This window comes from Carcharodon carcharias, chromosome 4 (genome assembly GCF_017639515.1).
Source record: "Carcharodon carcharias isolate sCarCar2 chromosome 4, sCarCar2.pri, whole genome shotgun sequence".
NCBI lineage: Eukaryota > Metazoa > Chordata > Chondrichthyes > Lamniformes > Lamnidae > Carcharodon > Carcharodon carcharias.
The window spans coordinates 137,839,798-137,865,107 of record NC_054470.1 but is presented as its reverse complement, the minus strand read 5'-3'; the positions used below and the strand labels follow the sequence as shown (position 1 = coordinate 137,865,107).

General features: G+C 44.1%; 1 protein-coding gene across 9 annotated transcripts in view; it reads right to left on the bottom strand.

Annotated features, from left to right (window-relative positions):
• The window catches only part of fam172a (family with sequence similarity 172 member A), a 684,886-nt gene that overhangs the window by 136,011 nt on the left and 523,565 nt on the right, over positions 1-25,310 (bottom strand). Inside the window, exon 11 of one of the 9 annotated variants that reach the window (XM_041185662.1) lies at positions 9,249-9,283. The exons of the other annotated variants lie outside the window; for them this stretch is intronic. Coding sequence (XP_041041596.1) covers positions 9,264-9,283 — 20 coding nt within the window. The 3' untranslated portion in view covers positions 9,249-9,263. Of the gene's footprint in view, positions 1-9,248; positions 9,284-25,310 lie in introns of those variants that run through there. 9 annotated transcript variants of the gene reach the window in all.

Genomic DNA, 25,310 nt, shown 5'->3' with positions numbered 1-25,310 from the left:
GACTTCATTTGCAGCAAATGCAGCAGAGACTGGCATGCCAGTTTGGGGCACCTGAACCACACGATGCGGTGTTTAACACAGAGTTGACCACCAAGGTGCAAACAATCATCTCTTGGAAGATATTTTTATGAAATATGTTAATTGCATTCAAATTAAAATGCAAAAATATATTCATTAGAAAATAATCCGCTTAAATCAGTCACTTATAAACACAAAGATTTATGAAGCTTGTACAATATAATTGTAATATCATGGATATCATTTTGATGGTTTATGGTTTTGGCCTCATTGACATATGCACGCTTTGTTAATTAACAAACAATGATTAATCTACTTCATATGCCCTTCTTTATTCTTTGAACCAATGGCATCCTCTACAGGAGTAGGACTGGCATCAGTTTTGTTCTGTTGGGATAAATCACTAAGGACAATTTTTAAGTGATGTCTTGATGTACATAATGTGGACTATCCCATGAGGAAACATTTTATTTTGGCTGGAGGAAGCACAATAAGGAATAATGAAAACTGCAATGAACCTACTTCATGTTAGGGCCAGAGGAGATGTCACAGACTGATGCAATAGAACTGTCAATCGTTTGAGCCAATTTCTTAAAAACCTTGGAATGAAAGTCATCAGAGTCACAAATCTTATCTACCATGAGCTTCAACAACCTCCCCAATAAATCCTCACAGGGAGATTAACTACAGCTGTAGAGGAGGATTTAAACTAATTTTGCAGGGGGAGGGGCACCAGGATAATGCATCAGAAAGGTGATACTAGGTGCACAGAGAACTGGAACAGAAAATACAGCACTAGAATAAAAAGTAGTTCAGCAAAAGGAAGGAAAAGAGACAGGGGGAAATGCAAGTCAGACAAAGATAGGTTATAATGCATGTACATAAATGTCCAGCACATGAAAAATAAGCGTAAGAAGCCACATGGGATAATGACAAGATTGGCAATAATAGAGACCTGGCTCAAACGCAGGGAGGAACGTACATTTACTAACCCTGGTTACAAATATAGGAAAGATAGGCAAATCAAAAAAAGGAAGGACTGCCAGTATTGATCAAGGCACTGGGCAGAATTTTACTGGCTCCAACATGGTGGGAACAGAGGTGGGTGGGGTTGGTGGGTGTTGTAGGGTGTTGGATAACATTCGTTAAGTCTTAATTAAGTCTTTGTGGTCTAAAGTAAGTTAACTGTACGTATTTATTAACTACAAGAACTATGTACATATATACAGTAAAGGGTTCAAGCTAAGAGCTGTCTCTATGCTTACTTGTGCACATGGTTCTGTCCAGCACTAGACTGATCGCTAGGTGCGGGGCATATATTCTCTTACATCGCTGTGTGGATGGTACTGTACTCAGTCCCACATTAACCCTATATGTGCCAGACCCTTACACTATTCCTCCCCACAAGTTTTTATCCAACGTATTTCAAATTATTCTAGATTACCACATGTTTTTAAGTTTTTTTCCTGCCCCATCTCCCCCTTTAAGTCTCTGAGTTCATAGGCTCAGGTGGTCTGGGGGCCTTATAACCCTTCCATATCGTGTTCTCACTACGGTCAAAGGAGTGGCAGGCTCTGTTGTTGCAAATAATCTCTGTTGATTTGGAGGTTGTCCTGGCATCTGGGTGTCTTTTCATCTTCTTTTCCCATTCCTTAGTATTGAACCACAATTTAACAATTGTGGTGATAGGTGGTTGTTGTTCCATCCCATTTCTTGTGAGGCCCATAGAGTGGTGTGTCTGTTGTTCGAAGCCAGAGGTGTCTCAGTCATGGTTCTTTGTTAGGACAAAAATACTGGCTCCCGTGTCCAATTTAAAGTTTGTGAGGTGGCCATTAACTGAAATGAAATCCTGGATCTTTGACCTTACCCAAGAAGCATGGCTATGTATACTCTTGGTGTGCATACTTGATCTCATGAATCATCTTTGGGTCTTCTGTGTATTTAGATGTTTTGGCCTTGCACAGTTTGCCGAAGTGTTCAATTCTGTTACATTGAAAGCATTGGGCTAAAATTGCAGGACACTGATCTCGCCAGTGGGGGCGGTTTGCTCCACAGTGCTGGTATGATTGGCCTACTGGTTGGTAGGGTATTGCTTCCCATGGCCAGGAGTGTCCTGTTTCTGTGCTGTTTTCTTCGTGGGGTTGTGGGACTGTGCGGTTTCCTCTGTACCATCATATACTTTCTCTTCTTAAAGTGGACTTGTGCTGCACATGGAGCTCAGACTGCTTAACAATCTGGATTGCTTTCCCGAGTGGTAGATCTCCATTCGCTTGCAGCCTGTTGGAGAGTGCCTGCAGCTATTCTATCCATGATAAGTTGAAGATTTTAGGTCTCTGTATTTGTAGCCTTCAGCCACCCTTTACACATCATTACTGAATGAGTCAACAGGTTCTCCAGGCTAATGGACACATTTATTAAATTTAGCACTTTTGAGGATTTTTTTCACTTCTTAGGTTAAAATAAACTGAATAATTTTAATGCTTCTTCAGATTTAGCAGATGACTCGTTGATTCCTTCTCCAGCAATAATGTCATTTGCTATTGGGCCTACCAAATAAATCAGTGTGTTAACTTGTTGAGCTTCTCTCTTTTTATCCAGAACTGAAGCAATTATGTATCTAAGGAATCTTTTTCTTCAAAGTCCCCAATTATGTGATTGACCTTGGATAAGTCCAAATGGATCTGGAAGAGAGGATTTCTGATCCATGGTTAAAAAATTTTAAAGTGTAACTTCAGCTTTGAGAAGTTGCTGAAATTCAGGGTGGCACCACCATTCATTTGAAGATAAACGGTTTACCTGTGCTTGGCGAGCTCCTACTGCAATGGCACTCGCGTTCAGCCTTGAGAAAAAGTTTTGAACAATGGTTGCTTGGATCAACTAACTGCAGACTTCTCCATTTCAACACTATGCTTTATGGTCACAACGTGTCGATTCCTGGCTTTGCTGGTCTTCAAAGCTGATTCTTTAGTTGTGATTCTTCTAAATTATTTTTTTTTTCTTTTCAGAGTGAGCCCAGATGCCATGCATTCAGGCGCTGACTTGGAAATCTGGTTTTTCGGACAGAGTTTTTAAATGGCAATTTCTGATCACTGAAGTATTTAAAAGTTCCTCAGGACATGCTTTATCCTGGAATTTAAAAGTTTTAGCTCACCTCTGCTAGGTCTGCTGATTTTGCCTCTGTGAATTGAAGCTGGACTTCCAAGAGATCCTATGCAGTCTTCTGCTGCAGTGAGGAATTTTAAATTTCTGCCTTCAGCTTCTAAGCCTTTCTGTTGAGCTTTTCCCAGGCAGTTTTCCTCTGCATGCCTGCTTCTTGTGCTTTTCCTCAGGTCAGAATGTTTCTTTGAGCTTTTCTTTACAGGATTTTAATTTTTCTCTGCATTTTTTGTAAGGTTTTGGGTTTTTCCATTTACTGCCACCATGTTGTAGGGTGTTGAACACCCATTTGGTAAGTCTTAACGAAGGCTTCATAGTGCTAAGTAGGTCAATTGTATGTATCTATTAACGACAATAACTATGTACATATATATAATATACAGTTCTATTCTAACAGGGCTAGACAGGGTAGATGCAGGAAGGATGTTCCTGATGGTGGGGGAGTCCTGAACCAGGGGTCACAGTCTGAGGATACAGGGTAGACCATGTAGGACTGAGATTAGGAGAAATTTCTTCACCCAGAGAGTGGTGAGCCTGTGGAATTCACTACTACAGAAAGTAGTTGAGGCCAAAATGTTGTATGCTTTCAAGAAGAAGTTAGATTTAGTTCTTGGGGCACAAGGGATCAAAGGATACGGGGAGAAAGCAGGAGCAGGCTATTGAGTTGGATGATCAGCCATATGATCACGGTGAATGGCAGAGCAGGCTATAAGGGCCGAATGGCCTACTCCTGCTCCTGTTTTATATGTTTCTATGTAAACGGTTTGAGCTAGGTGTGTCTCCATGCTTGCTTCTGTGCATGGCTGTCCAAAAACCAGACTGACCCCTAAATGCAGATCATGTGTTCTCTTACATCACTGTGTAGGAAGCACTGTACTCACTCGCACATTAATCCTATATATGCCAGACCCTTATATTACAGCGTGGGCCAATAAATGGCAGGGAGCCGCATTAGGACAGCCATTGGGGCAGTTTCCTAGTAATGGGTTGCAAGGTGGATCGGCTGTTCACTCTAAGGAGGCCTGCAGCTGATTTCCATATTTAAAGGCCCTATTTAAGAACCAATTTGCAGGGCTGTCGACATGTTGTTGATGGTCGGACAGCCCAGTGCCATATGGGTTAGGCTGCCAGCTTCATGGAGGCAGCCTCCCTGCAGTGACCAGGGGATCCATTGGAGTCTGAGGCTCCATGGCCCAAAGATCAGTTGTGGGCAGAAAAGGCTTCCCTGTAGCCCCAGTGGGCCATCCCCAAGAAATTTCCTTCCATTCCACAGCACCTACCATCCTTGGCCCCATAAATTTTATTTTAAGTACCTGTCTGAGAATGTCTCCATTTTGAGGTGCCCCTAGGTCTCCTGCCTACCTTATCAGTGTCCAACTCTTCTGGTGGCACTGATGTTTTGCAGCTGCTGACCCTCTGATTGGGCCAGCAGCATTAGGAGCCCAGCTACATTCTTAACAGGACAGTGGGCCTGGACACAGCCTATTCAGAGGCTGCCTGTGATAAAATCGCTGATGGGTCCTGCTATCAGAAAGTGTGGGCTTGGGACACACTTATCAGTCCGATGTTGGGGATCCAAAGCCCATGGTACAATTCAGCCCACTGTTTCGGCACTAGAAAGGCATGATGTACTTGAGGGTTCAAAAACAGAATTTATTGGTTAGAATTAAGAAGCAATAGAAGGGCTATTATGCTTCTGGGAGTATACTATATATAGGCCACTAAATAATGGGAAGGAGATGGAGCAAACATTCAGGCTGACTACAGACAGACACAAGGGCTTTAGAGTAATCAGAATGGGGGATTTCAATTATTCTAATATCATAGAATCATAGAGTGGTAACAGCATAGATGGAGGCCATTCAGCCTGTCGTGTCTGTGCTTGAGCTCTGTAAGAATTATTCAGCTAGTCCCACTCCCCTGCCCTTTCCCCATAGCACTCCATTTTTTCTTCTTCAGATAATTAGCCAATTTCTTTTTGAAAGCCATGAGTGAATCTACGTCCACCACATTTTCAGGCTATGCATTCTAGATCCTAATCACTCGCTGCCGTTGGGATGGTCTTCACCTGAACCATGCTGGGACCAGAGTACTGGTGAATCATATAACTATGGCTGTAGAGAGGGCTTTAAACTAACCAGTGGGGAGGGCTCTAATGCGGGGGAATTTGGAAAGTTAAAGAGAAAGGATAAGGTAATAGTGCAGGATAATGATATGGGTAATGATAACCAGAGTGCTATAGAGAATAGTAGAATGTACAGACATAACAGCACACCAGCAAACAAAGTCAGAGAGCCAAAAACAGTAAAAAGGCAGAATTAAAGGCTCTTTATCTGAATGCTCACAGCATTTGTAATAAGATGGATGATTTGATACCACAAATTGAAATAAATGAATACGACATGATAGCCATTGCAGAGACACGGTTGCAAGTTGACCAAGGCAGGGACCTGAATATTCAAGGCTATTTGACAATTTGAAGGACCTGGGGAAAGGAAAAGGAGTGGGGTAGTTCTGTTAATAAAGAATGAGATCAGTACAATAGAGAGAAATATCTTGGTTCAGAAGATCAAGATGTAGAATCAGTTTGGCTGGAGATAAGAAATAGCAAAGGCAAGAAGTCACTGGTGGGAGCAGTTTACAGGTCCCCTAACTGTAGCTACGAACTAAGACAGAGTATGCCTCAAGAAATAATGGGTGCTTGCAAGAAAGGTACAGCAATAATCAGGAGTGACTTTAATCTTTACATTGATTGGACAAATCAAATTGGCAAAGGTAGCCTGGAAGATGAATTCATAGAGCACATTTGGGACAGTTCCTTAAAACAATATGATCTGGAACCTACCAGGGAAGAGGCTATTTTGAACCTGGTAATGTGCAATGAGACAGAATTAGTTAAATACCTCATAGCAATGGATTTTCTAGGCAAGAATGATCATAACAGGATAGAATTTCACATTCAGTTTGAGAGTGAGGAATATGTGTCCATAACTAATGTCTTAAACTGAAATAATGGCAATTTCAAGGGTATGAAGACAGGGTTAGCTAAAGTGGTCTGAGTAAATAGGCTAAAAGGGAAGATGGTAGTGAAGCAACAGCAGACATTTAAGGAGATATTTCAACACTCTGAACAAAAATATATTCCACTGAGGAAGAAAGACTCTATCAGAAGTATGCACCATCCATGACTTACTGATGAAGTTAAGGGTTGTATTTATTTGAAAGAAAAGGCGTACAATGCTGTGAAGATTATGGTAGGCCAGGAGAAAGTTTTAGAAGCCAGTAAAGGATGACCAAAAAAAACCCCATCATACTACTCTTTCCTAGGTCATTGGTTCCTACAGGGACAATGATCTCTGGATGCTTTCCTTCTCTTTCCAAAAGTTTTCCAAGCATTCTGGTAATGTCTTTCACCATGACATCACAAAATAAAAGCTGCCCTATTCAAAAAAAACTCAGAATTTCCAGCTCTGTAAGGTAACCGTACAAGCTCTAGAATATTGTGGTACAACAACAATAACCGCTTGCATTTATATTGCACCTTTAACATACTAAAATACTCCAGACGTTTAGATCATAACTCTTCATAATCCAGTTGCCTAAAGATTTAATATATATGCCTTCTATCTTGCTATGAAATAATCTATCCAATTCGACTATCCAATCCCTTCATCATTTTAAAAACATGAACCTAAGTCTTTTCAGTTTGCATTTTAACTAAATTAATTTACTCTTGCAGCTTTTTCAGAGAAGTAAAAGCCCTAAGGCTCGGTTTCATGCTTTATTTTCTTGAAACATGCTGCCACAGATCCAGGCCTAATTACGCTTTCCAGGAAAACCCTTGAAGTGTTTTTTTATTCACTCATGGGGCTGGATTTTGCCGTCGGCGAGCAGGGGCCGGGTCTCGCTTGCCGACAGCTATATTCCGCCCGATGTCATCCCACCCCATTTAAATTTTTAGGAAGGTGGGGGCACAGCGAAATCAGCTGTCTGCTTGCCAACCTGTCAATGGCCAATTGAGGCCATTGACAGGATAATTAAAATAATTAAAGACCTGCCCGTCCAACCTTAAGGTTGGCGGGCAGGCCAGGAGCCCCAGCGGGCTTCTGAAAAAACATGAAACCTCATCCACCGGCGGGATGAGGTTTCATGTAGGGTTTAAAAAAGTTTATTAAAGTTTCAGTGAAATTTAATAACATGTCCCATCTCATGTGACATTGTCACATGAGGGGGACATGTTAAGGATTTTATTATTTTTCTATTTTTAAAGTTTATACAGCTGTCAGTGATCTCCCTGGGGCAGCACTTACCCTTAGGGAGATGTGCGCTCTTTCGTGCACATGCACAAAAGAGCGCACTCTCACATTTGGGGAACCACCCCCCCCATCCCCCCCCCCCCCCCCCCCCCCCCGCCTGCACAGGAAGCGCATAGCGCTTCCCGGCGGACGTCACACTGGGCGGGCCTTAATTGGCCCACCCACTTAAAATGGCAGCGGGGCTTGCTTCTTCGGCGGGGATCGGCTTCCCGCCCGCCGGAGATTGGGTCGGGCCCACCTGCCCGACAGGCAGAAAATTCTGCCCATGATGTGGGTGTCCCTGGCTAGGCCCATCCCCATTTTCCCTTGTTCAGAGGGCACTTAAGAGTCAACCACATTGCTGTGGGCCTGGAGACACATGCAGACCAAACCAGGCAAGGACGTTAGTGCACCAGATGGGCTTTTACGATAATCGGCAAGGATTTTGTGGTTGTCATCAGACTTTTAATTCCAGATTTTTATTGAATTCAAATTTCACCATCTGCCGTGGTGAGATTCAAAACCAGGTCACCAGAGCATTATCCTGGGTCTCTGGAATACTAGTCCAGTGACAAAATACCACAATGCCTCCACCTCCCACCTATATGTGCCAGTTCTCCACCCCTACTTCCTGACCTCTGCACCTGGGCAATAGCCAATAGCCTTCAATATGGCATTTAATTGAATAATTTTGGGAAATCAAGGTACATAAGATCAAATGCATTGCCGTCAAAAATTCTCCTGGCCGTTTCATCAAATACCTTCATCAAGTTAGTGAGGTAAGAATTACATTTCCTGAAACCAGTTTGGGAATCCCACTAAGTACTGACCTCTCTAAGTAATCATAAGTCACATCTCATGTTACGTTTTTGAGTAGTATAACCCTAACTATATCAACTGATAGGTCCGAACTTCTTAAGGTATGATTTCCTTCCCTCCTTGAATAATGATTGCATCTCCTGGGCTAAAAACTACAAACCACCAAATTAAATAGAAGCAAGGGGAAAAGCAATAAATTTTACTGGATCACAAAAAACATCTTGAAACTTAAACAATTCTTGTAACTTGGAACACACAACTGCAAAGAAAAGTAAATGTATGAAATTGAATATTCAGAGAGTTATCTCGGTCCCTGCTCATTTACTGTCTCATGAAGCTGGGTGCTGTCTAGGCTTTCATACTATCTTCATGGGAGTTCACCTACATTACTTGGAGGGACTACTTGGCTGCACCATGAAAGGGCTATTCAGTTCTCTCAATTTGCTAGATTCCCCCAAGTTCAAGGAGCAATAGATGACAACCATGCTCCTACTGTGCAGACAGAGGAGGAGAGGATTCCAGTCCTTCATCATTCAAACCATCAGTGATCAACTACAATGAATCTTGCATGTAAATGTCAAATTCTGCAGGAAGTTTTCATGATGCTGTTATCATGAGAGACTCCAACTCTATTAAGACAAAACAGTGACATATCAAAATGTCTTCTGAGAGACAAGAGCTGCCCATTGCTTCCATGGCTCATTGACTCATCTCATCAGCAGAACATTGCCACAATGAGGCACATGATCCACCATTCAGAGGACTACAAGAGTTCAGAAGGCAAAATCCTGTTACCTTGATAGATCAGGCAGGATACTGATATATGTTCTCTAGTGGTCTTGCATTGTGCTTACTTGCTGTGCTCTTCACAGCAGACATTGGACCAGAAATGACATGGAAGATGCAGCATACAATAGATGACATACCTAGATGCAGCGAAGCCTGGAGTTCAATGTCAGAAGGCCTATTATTAAGTTAAGTCTCTTCCATGTTGGCTGTCAAAGATATTCAGAGGGAGAACATAAGCAGGATATTAGTCTTGGATTAAAGTGGTTTCCTTTAAAAGCTTTACTTACTACATAGCCCTAACATTTCTGCAAACTCCAATCATTCTGTACAAAAACATCTGTCTTTTTGGCCCCATTCAGATGACTTGTCACTCCCATCAGACCTCATACCACTTCAGGATCTCACTGAACAACAAAACCAAATCAAAGTACAAGATCATATGTATTTAACTATTGATCAAATATACTTGCCCTTGGTGCCAAGACATGCTGTTATGATACCTATCCTTGTGGCACCTGAGGACCAGCGTTGCAAGAGATGGTTAGCTGTAATTTTGCTATGAAGCTCTTGAGAATGGGGTGGCCTTTGTTTCATGACAGTTTAGTTTTGTGAAGGATCTATTATATGCTGTATCTATTCTGTGACTCCCTGGGCCTCCAATGTGCTCTTTGGCTAGGCCTCTCTGGGGCTGCGATGGAGGAATGACAAAAGCTGATATCCTGAGAAACAGCAGCATCATGTTGCTCAACTCTAGTTGTGTCATTAGTACTGCATCCAGCTTCTGAATGGAAATAATTTGGTGGAATGGCAGATCCAATGGTTTCCACTGGATTCTGAAAGCTCTGAGAGTTTGCCTTCTGCAAGTCTGTCTCAAGTCTCTGAAGTCTAGATTTAAGGTCTCTCTCAATTCTGTCCCAAAGTGTTACAGACTACAGCCTGATGTGGAGGAGGTGGTCCTGGAGTGCTGCTGGGAAAAGGTGGGAATAGTTTCAGAACACAATGAAACTGTCACATGCTTCATTCATCCCTGCAATGAGAAAAAACATTCCTAATATTTCTGCATGTAAGATTAGCAGATTCATACAAGGCTCCTGTTATGTTCCTATCCTGGAGTGTCTGTGCCTGATTGTAATGTTATCAAAAATCATTCTTTCAGAGCAGGGTCCATGAGACCTAAATCCCGTGCATTTTCAGCCAAAGGGAGGCATTTCCATAGCCTCTGCTGGGGAACAGCTGAGTCTTCATCCATTTCCTGTTCTTCAGATCCATTCTCACTGAGTCAACTAATGACATTCTCATTGCAATATCTTGATTGCCTGTAAAAAGTCAGAGCTGGTGTGTCAGACTGACAATTAACTTGGTGTAACAGAGCAAGAAGGAGCAGGGGTACCAGGCATACAAGGGGCAGAAGTTTCATAATCATCACCATCATAATCTCCATCGACATTGTCATATGGGCAGAATCCATTAGCCCGACAGCCTTGGGTGGAGGGTTCTATTATCTGGCAATAGTGAAAGCACTAGAGAGGAGACCTGAGATCTGGCAGCAGCCAGAAGAATTTTAGGTTGGCAGCACAATTGGTAAGGTAAATCGTAGGGACTGTCAATGATGGGAACTGTAATCTTGAGGACTGGCAGCATGGGGGAAGGCAGGGAAAGAATCACTGCTCATATCTTCAACTCTATATGTATATCCATCGCTGGTATTCCCTGCACAATTTTGGAGACAGGGACTTACATTCTACTGTTTTTCGTTTTGCAGTTCAATATCCTGTGGCTTTATTGTCTGTTGCTCTGCATTGGTTGGATGCACTTTGCTAAGTTTACTAAGACACTTACCTGCCTTTCAACCTCATCCATACCTATTTCAACACCAATCCCCATATATAATTATATACGTTGTCTATTCTCCTTCCTACATGTAGCACTTGATACTTTTCTACATTAAATTACACTTCTATTGTTCTTGTCACTTTATTTTGCCCAACTCATTTTGTCATTTCTGATCTTTATTTAGGATTCTACTAAACACACGCATTCTATATTATAGAGTCATAGAGTTACAGAGGTCTACAGCACAGAAAAAGGCCCTTTGGCCCATCGAGTCTGCACTGGTCAAACAAGTACCTAACTATTCTAATCCTATTTTCCAGCACTAGGTCCATAGCCATGTATGGCATCGCAAGTGCGCATCCAAATACTTCTTAAATGTTATGAGGGTTTCTGCCTCTACCACCCTTTCAGGCAGTAAGTTCCAGATTCCCACCATCCTCTGGGTGAAAAAATTCTTCCTCACATCCCCTCTAAACTTCCTGCCCCTTACCTTAAATCTATGTCCCCTGGTTATTGATCCCTTCACCAAGGGCAAAAGCTCCTTCCTGTCTACCCAATCTATGCCCCTCATAATTTTATACACCTCAGTCATGACTCCTTCAATCTCCTCTGCTCCAGGGAAAATAACCCCAGTCTATCCAAAGTCTCCTCATAATTAAAACTCTCCAGCCCAGGCAACATCCTGGTAAATCTCCTCTGTACTCTCTCTAGTGCAATCACATCCTTCCTATAATGCGGATTCCAGAACTGCACGCAATACTCTAGCTGTGGCCTAAACAGTGCAAAAGTTTATTTTTAATTTTAAAATCCTTCAGCTCCCTGAGGCAATTCTGTACCTTCAGGGAGCCGTCGGTGCAAGCTCCCTCGTGCATGCACACACCTCAGCACTTGCACTCCTCCTGCCCCCACCACTGCAGCGCCAAGGCTCTTAGCACGCCTTTCATATTGGCTGGCCATTAATTGACCAGCCAGTGTGATCAAGTGGTATCACTCAGCACTGAAACCAATCAATGTTTAAATGTTTACAACATAAAATGGAGAAAGGATTGATCAATCTTAAATATTTTAAAAATGACAATTTATATGGGATGATATAATAACAAAGAACTGCTTTTAAACAGGTATGACCATTTATTCAACATGGGCATTTATCTCTCACACAAAGTATGATTAGTTTCAGTTACATGGATAATCATAACTTCAAGACCAGAAGGCAACAAACGTTAGATTAGACTGAAACAAAAACAGAATTACCTGGAAAAACTCAGCAGGTCTGGCAGCATCGGCGGAGAAGAAAAGAGTTGACGTTTCGAGTCCTCATGACCCTTCGACAGAACTTGAGTTCGAGTCCAAGAAAGAGTTGAAATATAAGCTGGTTTAAGGTGTGTGTGTGTGGGGCGGAGAGATAGAGAGAGAGAGAGAGGTGGGGGGGCGGGGTGTGGTTGTAGGGACAAACAAGCAGTGATAGAAGCAGATCATCAAAAGATGTCAACGACAATAGTACAATAGAACACATAGGTGTTAAAGTTAAAGTTGGTGATATTATCTAAACGAATGTGCTAATTAAGAATGGATGGTAGGGCACTCAAGGTATAGCTCTAGTGGGGTTTTTTTTTTATATAATGGAAATAGGTGGGAAAAGGAAAATCTTGATAATTTATTGGAAAAAAAAGGAAGGGGGAAACAGAAAGGGGGTGGGGATGGGGGAGGGAGCTCACGACCTAAAGTTGTTGAATTCAATATTCAGTCCGGAAGGCTGTAAAGCCCCTAGTCGGAAGATGAGGTGTTGTTCCTCCAGTTTACGTTGGGCTTCACTGGAACAATGCAGCAAGCCAAGGACAGACATGTGGGCAAGAGAGCAGGGTGGAGTGTTAAAATGGCAAGCGACAGGGAGGTTTGGGTCATTCTTGCGGACAGACCGCAGGTGTTCTGCAAAGCGGTCGCCCAGTTTACGTTTGGTCTCTCCAATGTAGAGGAGACCACATTGGGAGCAACGAATACAGTAGACTAAGTTGGGGGAAATGCAAGTGAAATGCTGCTTCACTTGAAAGGAGTGTTTGGGTCCTTGGACAGTGAGGAGAGAGGAAGTGAAGGGGCAGGTGTTGCATCTTTTGTGTGGGCGTGGGGTGGTGCCATAGGAGGGGGTTGAGGAGTAGGGGGTGATGGAGGAGTGGACCAGGGTGTCCCGGAGGGAACGATCCCTACGGAATGCCGATAAGGGGGGTGAAGGGAAGATGTGTTTGGTGGTGGCATCATGCTGGAGTTGGCGGAAATGGCGGAGGATGATCCTTTGAATGCGGAGGCTGGTGGGGTGATAAGTGAGGACAAGGGGGACCCTATCATGTTTCTGGGAGGGAGGAGAAGGCGTGAGGGCAGATGCGTGGGAGATGGGCCGGACACGGTTGAGGGCCCTGTCAACGACCGTGGGTGGAAAACCTCTGTTAAGGAAGAAGGAGGACATGTCAGAGGAACTGTTTTTGAATGTAGCATCATCGGAACAGATGCGACGGAGGCGAAGGAACTGAGAGAATGGGATGGAGTCCTTACAGGAAGCGGGGTGTGAGGAGCTGTAGTCGAGATAGCTGTGGGAGTCGGTGGGTTTGTAATGGATATTGGTGGACAGTCTATCACCAGAGATTGAGACAGAGAGGTTAAGGAAGGGAAGGGAAGTGTCAGAGATGGACCACGTGAAAATGATGGAGGGGTGGAGATTGGAAGCAAAATTAATACATTTTTCTAAGTCCCGACGAGAGCATGAAGCGGCACCGAAGTAATCATCGATGTACCGGAGAAAGAGTTGTGGAAGGGGGCCGGAGTAGGACTGCAACATTGATGATTACTTCGGTGCCGCTTCATGCTCTCGTCGGGACTTGGAAAAATTTATTAGTTTTGCTTCCAATCTCCACCCCTCCATCCTTTTCACGTGGTCCATCTCTGACACTTCCCTTCCCTTCCTTGACCTCTCTGTCTCAATCTCTGGTGATAGACTGTCCACCAATATCCATTACAAACCCACCGACTCCCACAGCTATCTCGACTACAGCTCCTCACACCCCGCTTCCTGTAAGGACTCCATCCCATTCTCTCAGTTCCTTCGCCTCCGTCGCATCTGTTCCGATGATGCTACATTCAAAAACAGTTCTTCTGACATGTCCTCCTTCTTCCTTAACTGAGGTTTTCCACCCACGGTCGTTGACAGGGCTCTCAACCGTGTCCGGCCCATCTCCTGCGCATCCGCCTTCACGCCTTCTCCTCCCTCCCAGAAACATGATAGGGTCCCCCTTGTCCTCACTTATCACCCCACCAGCCTCCGCATTCAAAGGATCATCCTCCGCCATTTCCGCCAACTCCAGCATGATGCCACCACCAAACACATCTTCCCTTCACCCCCCTTATCGGCATTCCGTAGGGATCGCTCCCTCCGGGACACCCTGGTCCACTCCTCCATCACCCCCTACTCCTCAACCCCCTCCTATGGCACCACCCCATGCCCACGCAAAAGATGCAACACCTGCCCCTTCACTTCCTCTCTCCTCACTGTCCAAGGACCCAAACACTTCTTTCAAGTGAAGCAGCATTTCACTTGCATTTCCCCCAACTTAGTCTACTGCATTCGTTGCTCCCAATGTGGTCTCCTCTACATTGGAGAGACCAAACGTAAACTGGGCGACCGCTTTGCAGAACACCTGCGGTCTGTCCGCAAGAATGACCCAAACCTGCCTGTCGCTTGCCATTTTAACACTCCACCCTGCTCTCTTGCCCACATGTCTGTTCTTGGCTTGCTGCATTGTTCCAGTGAAGCCCAACGTAAACTGGAAGAACAACACCTCATCTTCCGACTAGGGACTTTACAGCCTTCCAGACTGAATATTGAATTCAACAACTTTAGGTCGTGAGCTCCCTCCCCCATCCCCACCCCCTTTCTGTTTCCCCCTTCCTTTTTTTTTCCAATAAGTTATAAAGATTTTCCTTTTCCCACCTATTTCCATTATATAAAAAAAACCCCCACTAGAGCTATACCTTGAGTGCCCTACCATCCATTCTTAATTAGCACATTCGTTTAGATAATATCACCAACTTTAACTTTAACACCTATGTGTTCTATTGTACTATTGTCGTTGACATCTTTTTGCTTCTATCACTGCTTGTTTGTTCCTACAACCACACCCCCCCCACCTCTCTCTCCCTCTATCTCTCCGCCCCCCCCACACACACCTTAAACCAGCTTATATTTCAACTCTTTCTTGGACTCGAACTCAAGTTCTGTCGAAGGGTCATGAGGACTCGAAACGTCAACTCTTTTCTTCTCCGCCGATGCTGCCAGACCTGCTGAGTTTTTCCAGGTAATTCTGTTTTTGTTTTGGATTTCCAGCATCCGCAGTTTTTTTGTTTTTAGATTAGACTGGTTGACAGATCAAGGTTACTTGGCTGTGACAATCACCCTGATCAAAATCAACCGATTTATGCGGCAACATTTTCTAAAATCTACAAATATGATAATGAGAGATGATCACTATTACTTTTGAATGGTGTAAAGATGCTACTTTAGGCTGATACAAAATTAACTTTAGGTCATTTAAGATGATAGAAGAGTTCAATTTAAAAACCACATAAAAATATTTTAATACCATATTTTTCTGTTAAATAATTGTCAATCTTACTGCACAGTCAGGAGCTAAGGGTGATGCGTGAAGGAGATCCAAACTGAAGAAGTAAATGAACTCTATGCCTTGATTATTCACCGTAATCTTGTTAACTTTTTCTTTCTACATACTAATTCAGTACTCCTGCCCTTGCACTTCGGTAAAGCAGATACTGTAATGTAATTAGCCACTGGTAGGCAGTGTTTACATTAGTTCTCAGAAGGTTAAGAAGTAGATTATAGCTAAAATTAGATCTGCCTAGGGCTGTGTTGGTTGTATCCTAATCATATTAGACAAGGAGGCCAGAATGCCACCTGACACAGACAAGTGGATCATTTTTTAAAAAAAAATTATTAACCCCTTAAGCCTATTCATGTAACATTTATACCTTAACATTGTTATTAAAATAAATGTGTATTCTATTGAAAGATTTACTTTAGCATCCTATGTGCAATGTGGAATTTCTCCAGGGAAGTAGGATACCTGCATTGACCTTTTACCATCTGACTTTGACTTTGCATTGGATTGTGCTTAACCAAATTGTCAAACAGATGCAGATAACTCTTCAGTTCTCTATAGTATCCCCTCATCATTAGTTATATGAATTGATGGTATTTATTTGTATCATTTTATGGTTAGTTGGTGCATGCAATGTTCATTTTACAATCAATAGTTTGTCCTGGGTTATTAAGAAGACTCTTGGGGCTCAGAAAGCACAGGGTACATTCTTACAAGCAGCAGAATCATAATTCATGTATGTGAAACCTATGTGCATGTAAGAATTAAGAATTAAATGCAGTGATTTGTAAAACTCTGGTTCTTGATCAGAACTGCTGTCAAATATTGAAAAATTACTTTCCAGCAAGCTCAGTTTGATGGCACAATTTTTACAGTTCATTTAGCCTGGCCATTATCTATGAAAAGAGATTGTTATTTCAGTGGATTCCTCATAGATGTGAATTATGAGAGTTGCCAAGTTTCACTGTTTGTACAGTCGGTAAACCATCTTAATCCAACAATCTAAAACAAATACGTAGGTTATAGTTTCATGAGATAGTGTGACTATATTATATTTCTATGCCATATGAAAGATCAGCAGTCAAACAATGAGAGAGTTAGTTCTTACAGTTTTTCAATGAACCTGAAATAACTGAACAGGTGCTTTGCATTACTAGTTATAACCACTGCAACTTGTTACTTCTGAAATTTAACAAAATCAAAAGCTTCACAAACCCACAAAGATAAAGGGTGCAATTTGTCTTTTGAAGGGGGATTTTTAAAAAAAGCCAAGGTTGCTGAACAATATAAGGATAAAAGGTATGTCTGTTTTTGAAAGTGTTGAGGACCACAATCATCTGATAATCTCAATTCTCTTTACTTCACCTTTTTTCATTCATGGGATGTGAGCATCGCTGTCTTGGCCAGCATTTCTTGCCAATCCCTAATTGCCCTCGAGAAGGTAGTGGTGAGCCACCTTCTTGAACCGCAGCAGTCCATGTGGTATAAGTACTCCCAAAGTGCTGTTAGGGAGGGAGCTCCAGGATTGCATGACAACAAAGATTTCTATCAATTGGTTTTTCCATTGTGCTTTAAAGCACTTTTTAATGTACTTACTGCAACACTTCACTGGTTGGTTCTGAGTTCTAGGAACCTTTTTCTCAATATTCCTATTACGTTGTGCAGGTGCAAGGCTGCGCATTAGTCCAGAATTTACTGTGAAGGGGTCTAACAGGCCATACAAAAAGTGGTCCCTTTATGACGTGTGCACGTGTGGACATGAGACAATCTTAAAGAGACTGTAGAATGCACAACAAAGGGATGTTAGATGAAATATTGCTTTTAATTAAAATAAATTGTTAATAATCTGCAAAATTTATAATATGCTATATCAAAAGTCAAGTTAAAATAGAGAATCACTGAATGAAGTATTGTGGTATCTGAGCCATAAAGGTCAGGTGGATCCAGAATCAAACCTTTTTCTGTGCTGAGTTCGTTGATCTCAGCCAAGGCAGTTAGTTGCCCTACCACTGGTTCTCTTAGGTCCAACCCTAACATTGTCATCAAGCCTGCTGACAAGAATAATGCTGTTGTTGTCTGGTGAACTGACCTCGACCTCAGCAGCGGCCAAATGCCAACTCTCCAACACTTCCTCCTACCTCCCTCTGGACCACAACTGAATATCAGTGGGCGGGCTTGGCGGGAGCGGGCGGTGGTGGTCGGGAAGCTGGCCACTGCCCGCGATTGAGGCTGAAAGGCGATTTTACGCTGGCGGGCCAATTAAGGCTCGCCAAGTGTGAAATGCGAGCAGCAACGCTCAGCCTGTGCGGCGGGGAGGTGGAGGAGGGCGAGCGCGAACTTTGCGCTTGTGCTCAAGTGCATGCTTGAGAATCTCCCTGAGGCACACAGCTGCCTCAGGGAGATGCAGAGTTTTCAAAAAAAAATGCGTGAAATGTTATAAAACATGTCCCCTCATGCAACTCTGTCACATGAGTAGGGACATGTTATAAGTGAAATTTTAAACATTTTATTTTAGTTTTATTTGCTGTTGGAAACCTCACCCACCTGTGGATGAGGTTTCCAAAAAAATGCAAAGGCCACTTGGCCTTTTCACCTGCCCACCAACCATAAGGTTGGACGGAGTGAAAGATTTAACTTAATTGATACTTTAATGGCCTTGACAGGCCTTTTAATTGTCCTCCGGTATGCTGCCAATTCCTGCGCGCGCCTGCCGACCAAACCATCTCACGACTGCGCGTTGACGTCGGGACACTCACCCGACGTCAACATGGGTCATTTCACGCTCAAACAGGCCAGGCAAGTGTCCGACAGCCGAGGTGAAAATTCTGCCCATTGTTTCCAGGGCAGTCACTGAACTCATCCCCTCTGGAGATCCCTCCATGCTTTCCTCATAGCTCCCAACTCAAAACAGCCCACTTACACCTCCTTCCCAAAATTCACAAAGAGGCCTGCCCTGCCAGTGCTATTCCCTGTTCCTGTCCCACTTACCTGATTCCTTGCTATCTCAACTCTATTTTTTTCTGATGAAAAGTGATCGCCTGAAATTTGAATTCTGTTTTTCTCCCTCCACAAATGCTGCCTGATCTGCTGAGTATTTACTGCAGTTTCTGTTTTAATATTAGTTTTCTAGCATCTGCAGTATTTTGCTTTCCTATTTTTCCTCCACTTGTCCAGTCTCTTCCGACGTACAATCTTGACTCCTCTGATGCTCCCTGTCACTTTAGTCGTTTCCAATTTCCCGGCCTTATCTGTCTGCTATCAACCATGGATAAACAATCCTCCTCCATTCTCCACTGTAGGGTCCTCTGCTTCTTCCATGAACCGAGGCCCAGCCAGTCTCCATCCACCACCAAAGTCTGCCGTCTTGCTGAACTTGTTCTCACATTGAAAACTTCTGTTTTAACTCAACTCACTTGTTCCAAATAAAACTTGTTGCCATGGGTACCAACGTGGGACATAGTCATCCATGTCTACTTTTTGTCAGAAATGGGGAACAATCCTTGTTCATTCCTACCTGACCCCCTCCCTCAATTCTTTTCCTGGTATATCGGTGACTGTACCAGCGCCATTTCCTGCTCCCACCCTGAGTTGGAAAACTTGATTAACCTTGCTTCCAATTTCCACCCTTCTCTCACCTGCACAGGGTCCATCTGTGACTCTTCCCTTCTTCAAATTCTCTGTCTCCATTTCTGGGAATACACTATCAACAAATATTCATTACAAGCCCACTGATTCCCACAGCTACCTTGAATACACTTCCTCATAACCAGTAAGGATTCTATTTCATTCTGCCAGTTCTTTGTCATATCTGTTCTGATGATGCAACCTTTCACATCAGCACTTCTGATTTGCCTTCACATAATCACAGAATGGTTACAGCACAGAAGAAGGCCATTCAGCCCATTGTGTCTCTGCTGGCCATCTGAAGGAGTAATCACCTAGTGCAAACCTCTTGCCTTTTTCCCATTGCCCTGCAAATATTTCCTTTTCAGATAATGATCCAATTCCCTTTTGAAAGCCTCAACTGACCCTGCCTCCATCACACTCTCAGGTAGTGCATTCCATATGTCCCTGGACCAGTAATCCAGAGATCCAGGTAATAATCTGGGGACCCAGGTTCGAATCTCGCCACGGCGGAGGTTGGAATTTGAATTCAATTTTAAAAATCAGGAATTAAAAGTCTAACAATGACCATGGAACAACTGTCAATTGTTGTAAAAACCCATCTGGTTCACTATGTCCTTTAGGGAAGGAAATCTGTCATCCTTACATGATCTGGCCTACACATGACTCCAGGCCCACAGCAATGTGGCTGACTCTTAAATGCCCTCTGAAATGGCCTAACAAGCCACTCAGCTGTGACAAACTGCTACAATGTCATTAAAAATAAATGAAACCGGATGGACCATCTGGCATCGACCTAGGCACCGGAAACGACAACGGCAATCTCAGCCCTGTTGACCCTGCAAAGTCCTCCTTACAAACATCTGAGGGCTAGTGCCAAAATTGGGAGGTTGCCTCACAGACTAGTTAAGCAACAAACTGACTTAGTCATCTTCATGGAATCAGACCTTACTGTCCAAGAGACCACCATCACCATCTCTGGGTATGTCCTATCCCACAGGCAGGACAGGCCCAGCAGAGGTGACAGCACAATGGTATACAGTCCGGAGGGAGTTGCCCTGGGAGCTCTCAACATCAACTCCGGACCCCATGAAGTCTCATGGCATCAGGTCAAACATGGGCAAGGAAACCTCCTGCTGATTACCACGTACTACCCTCCCTCAGCTGATGAGTTAGTGCTCCTTCCTGTTGAAAACCACTTGGAGGAAGCACTGAGGGTAGCAGTGTGCAGAATGTACTCTGGGTGGGGGACTTCAATGTCCATCACCAAGAGAGGCTCGGTAGCACTGCTACTGACCGAGGAGGCTGAGTCCTAAATGACATAGCTGCTAGACTAGGTCTGCGGCAGGTGGTGAGGGAACCAATAAGACGGAAAAACATACTTAACTTCATCCTCACCAACCTGCCTTTCACAGATGCATCTGTCCATGACAGTATCAGTAGGAGTGACCACTGCACACTTGTTGTGGAGACGAAGTCCCGCCTTCACATTGAGGGTGCCCTCCATTGTGCTGTGTTGCACTACCGCCATGCTAAATGGGATAGATTTCAAACAGATCTAGCAACTCAAGACTGGGCATCCATGAGGCACTATGGGCCATCAACAGCAGCAGAATTGTACTCAAACACAATCTGTAATCTCATGGCCCAATATATCCCCCATTCTACCATTACCATCAAGCCAGGGGATCAACCCTGGTTCAATGAAGAGTGCAGGAGGGCATGCCAAGAGTAGCACCAGGCATACCTAGAAATGAGGTGTCAACCTGGTGAAGCTATAACACACTTGCATGCCAAACAGCATAAGCAGCAAGTGATAGTCAGGGTTAAGTGATCCCACAACCAACAGATCAGATCTAAGTTATGGAGTCCTGTCACATCTAGTCGTGAATGGTGGTGGACAATTAAACAACTCACTGGAGGAGGAGGCTGTACAAATATCACTGTCCTCAGTGATGGAGGAGTCCAGCACAACAGTGCAAAAGATAAGGCTGAAGAACTTGCTACAATCTTCAGCCAGAAGTGCCAAGTGGATGATCCATCTTGGCCTCCTCCAGAGGTCCCCAGCATCACAGATGCCGGACTCCAGCCAATTCGATTCACTCCACGTGATATCAAGAAACGGTTGAAGGCACTGGCACTGCAAAGGCTATGGGCCCTGACAATTTTCCGGCAATAGTACTGAAGACATGTGCTCCAGAACTTGCTGTGCCCCTAGCCAAGCTGTTCCAATACAGCTACAAAACTGGCACCTACCTGGCTATGTGGAAAATTGCCCAGGCATGTCCTGCACACAAAAAGCAGGACAAATCCAACCCAGCCAATTACTGCCCCCTCAGTCTACTCTCAATCATCAGTATAGTAATGGAAGGGGTCATCAACAGTGCTATCAAGCGGCACTTGCTTAGCAATAACCTGCTCACTGATGCCCAGTTTGTGTCCTGCCAGGGAAACTCAGCTCCTGACCTGATTAGAGCCATGGTTCAAACATGGACAAAAGAGCTGAACTTCTGAAATGAGGTAAGAGTGACTGCACTTGACATCAAGGCAGCATTTGACCAAGTGTGGCATCAAGGAGCCCCAGCAAAACTGGAGCCGATGGGAATCAAGGAGAAATCTCTCTGCTGGTTTGAGTCATACCTAGAACAAAGGAAGATGGTTGTGGTTGTTGAAGGTCTGTCATCTCAGCTCCAGGACATCACTGCAGGAGTTCCTCAGGGAGTGTCCTCGGCCCAATCATCTTCAGCTGCTTCATCAATGACCTTCCTCCCATCATAAGGTCAGAAGTGGGGATGTTTGCTGATGATTGTACAATGTTCAGAACCATTCATGACTTCTCAGATACTGAAGCTGTCCATGTCCAAATGCAGCAAGGCCTGGAGAATATCCAGGTTTGGGCTGACAAATGTCAAGCAACGTTCACACCACACATGGTTCAGGCAATGATCGTTTCCAACAAGAGAGAATCTAACCATCATCCCTTGATGTTCAATAGCATTACCATCACTGAATCCCTGACTATCAACATCCTGGGGGTTACCATTGACCAGAAGCTGAACTGGACTAGCTATATAAATACTGTGACTACAAGAGCAGATCAGAGGCTAGGAATCATGTGATGAGTAACTCACTCCTGACTCCCCAAGGCATGACTACCATCTACAAGGCACAAGTCAGGAGTGTGATGGAACACTCTCCACTTGCCTGGATGAGTGCAGCTCCCACATCACTCAAGAAGCTTGACACCATCCAGGACAAAGCAGCCTGCTTGATTGGCACCACATCCACAAGTATTCACTCCCTCCATCACCAACGCACAGTGGCAGCAGTGTGTACCATCTTCAAGATGCACTGCAGGAATTCACCAAGGTTCCTTCGACAGCACCTCCCAAACCCACAACCACTCCCACCTAGAAGGATAAGGGCAGCAGATAGATGGGAATATGATAACCTGGAAGTTCCCCTCCAAGTCAGTCACCATCCTGACTTGGAAAAATATCACCATTCCTTCACTGTTGCTGGATCAAAATCCTGGAATTCGCTCCCTAACAGCACTGTAGGTGTACCTACACCACATGGACTGCAGCGGTTCAAGATGGCAGCTCACCACCACCTTCTCAAGGGCAACTAGGGATGGGCAATAAATGCTGGCCCAGCAGCGAAGCCCACATCCCATGAACGAATAAGAAAAAAGTATCCTAACCACTCACCACGTGAATAGGTTTTTCCTCATGTCGCCAATGCGTCTTTTGTCAATTACTTTTAAACAGTGCCCTCTGGTTCTTGATCCTTCCACCAATGAGAACAGTTTCTCCCTATCTACTCTGTCCGGACGCCTCATGACTTTGAAAATCTCTATCAATTCTACTCTCGACCTTCTCTTCTCCAAGGAGAACAGTCCCAACTTCTTCAATTTTTCTACCGAATTGAAGTTTCTTATCCCTTAACCCATTCTCTGCAACCTCGCTAATGCCTTCACATCCCTCCTAAAGCATGGTGCCTAGAACTGGACACAATACTCCAGTTGTCACCAAGCTAGTTTATCAACCAAGAATCCCCCCCCACCAAAACGTAGTTGATAGGGCCTCAGCCGCTTCCCATTTCCTACACTTCTGCTCTCACCCCTCCCCCTCCATCCCAGAGCCATGATAGGGTTCCTCTTGTTCTCATCTTCCACCGCACTAGCCTCTGCATCCAACGGATCATCCTCTGCCATTTCTGCCACCTCCAGTGAGATGCCACCATAAAATATATCTTCCTCTCCCCACCCCTTTCAGCATTCTGAAGGGATCATTTCATCTGCGCCACCCTGGTCCACACCTCAATTACTCCCAATGCTTTGTCCCCTTCCCATGGCACCTCTTTATGCAAGCACAGGCGATGCAATACCTGCCCCTTTACTTCCTCTCTCCCCACCATCCAAGACCCCAAACCCTCCTTCAAGGCGAAGAGCATTTCTCTTGTACTTCTTTCAATTTAGTAAACTGAATTCACTGTTCACAATGAGGTCTGCTCTACACTGGGGAGACCAAACACAGATTCTGTGACTGCTTTGTGGAACACCTCTGTACAGTCTGCAAGCATGACCTGAGCTTCTGGTGACTTGCCATTTAATTTTCCCCTTTGCTCTAATGCTGACCTCTCTTACTGCAGTGTTCCAAACGAAGTTCAATGCAAGCTTGAGGAACAGCTTCTTATCTTCTGGTAAGGCACTTTACAGCCTTCTGGACTCAAAAGTTCAGCAATTGCATACAGTAATCTCTGCCATCTGTTAACTTTTCTTTGTATGTTTCTGTATTAATCTTATTTCTCTCGTTTTTGCTTTTGGATGGGAATGTACAAGATTCTACCATTCATGCCCTCTCTAGACACATCTTTTGCTTATTTACTTGCCCCTTTATCAATCCCTTTGGCTCTGCACCGCCAACGTTTGCAGACAAGGGCAGCTAATTAGTCAATTATCCAGAGGGTGTTCATCATCAGCTAACTAGAGGCCAAGATGCGGGATGGAGGGGGAAAGAATCAGGAGGAAAGGCAGAGGTCTGGCACCCCGGGCAGGGCTGCTCCTCGGTTCTCCGATGCTGAACTCGAGGTGCGTCTGGAGGCTGTGAGGGAGAGGAGGGAGGTCCTTTTTCCAGAGGGTGGAAGAAGGCCACCCAGCCAAACAAAGCTGGCATGGCTGACACTAGATGAAACAGTCAGCAGCAGAGTTTGATCCATAGGAATCAGGTCCAATGCCATAAAATATTTTGTGACCTTCTTCACCTTGGCAAGTTGGGTGCAACGTCAGGCCTCTGGATATTCACCCTCCAGCATTCATTCCAGTTGAGGAGTCTGAGGGCACATGCAGCTTCTAAACATGGAGTAATATGTGTCCAATGTACTTACTGACCCCTCAGTAAAGCTCAGAACCCTAACGTTTTGAAGGCCTGCCAGCATTGATACATGCCGCTTCTTATGAACATGAGCAATGGTCAGAGAGGCTAGCAGTGCCTTATTTCTCTCTCTTTTTTGTCTTTGCAGGAGGAAAAGGTACACAATGCCAGGGAAAGGGTTCTAACTACAAAGAAAGAAACCCTTGCATTTATATAGTGCTTTTCACAAGCACCTTATGTCTCAAAGCACTTAACAACCAATGAGGTACATCTGAAGTGTAGTCAATATTGTGATGTAGGAAACAGGGCAGCCTAACTAAGAGCAGTAAACTCCCACAAACATCCACTGGCACTCCAGCCAATAGTGCTATTTTTAGTGCCCATCCGCCTCAGTTCTGCATTTGGCAGGACCTAAAAATCCTGCCCAAGGACGACTAACTACATGGTCATTGTACTGAAGGCCTACCAACATACCCAGAATGCTACCTGAGTCAACGGGTGAGAAATTGGAATCGTTTCATCCGTTTTGTGGGTGCACGCAGAGTTCCAAAATGTCCTAAGTATGTGCGCATTTGTTTGGAGTGAATCACACTGAATATCATATTGCTGAGGGCGTTAGGGTATGCAGTGGACAGAATGCAAAGCATGACGCCAATCAGCATGTAATATTAATTTAATGTTGGTGGTGCCTTTTGGAGCTCATCACTCCAGCTAATGCAGTCGCTTAATTTCATGTAACT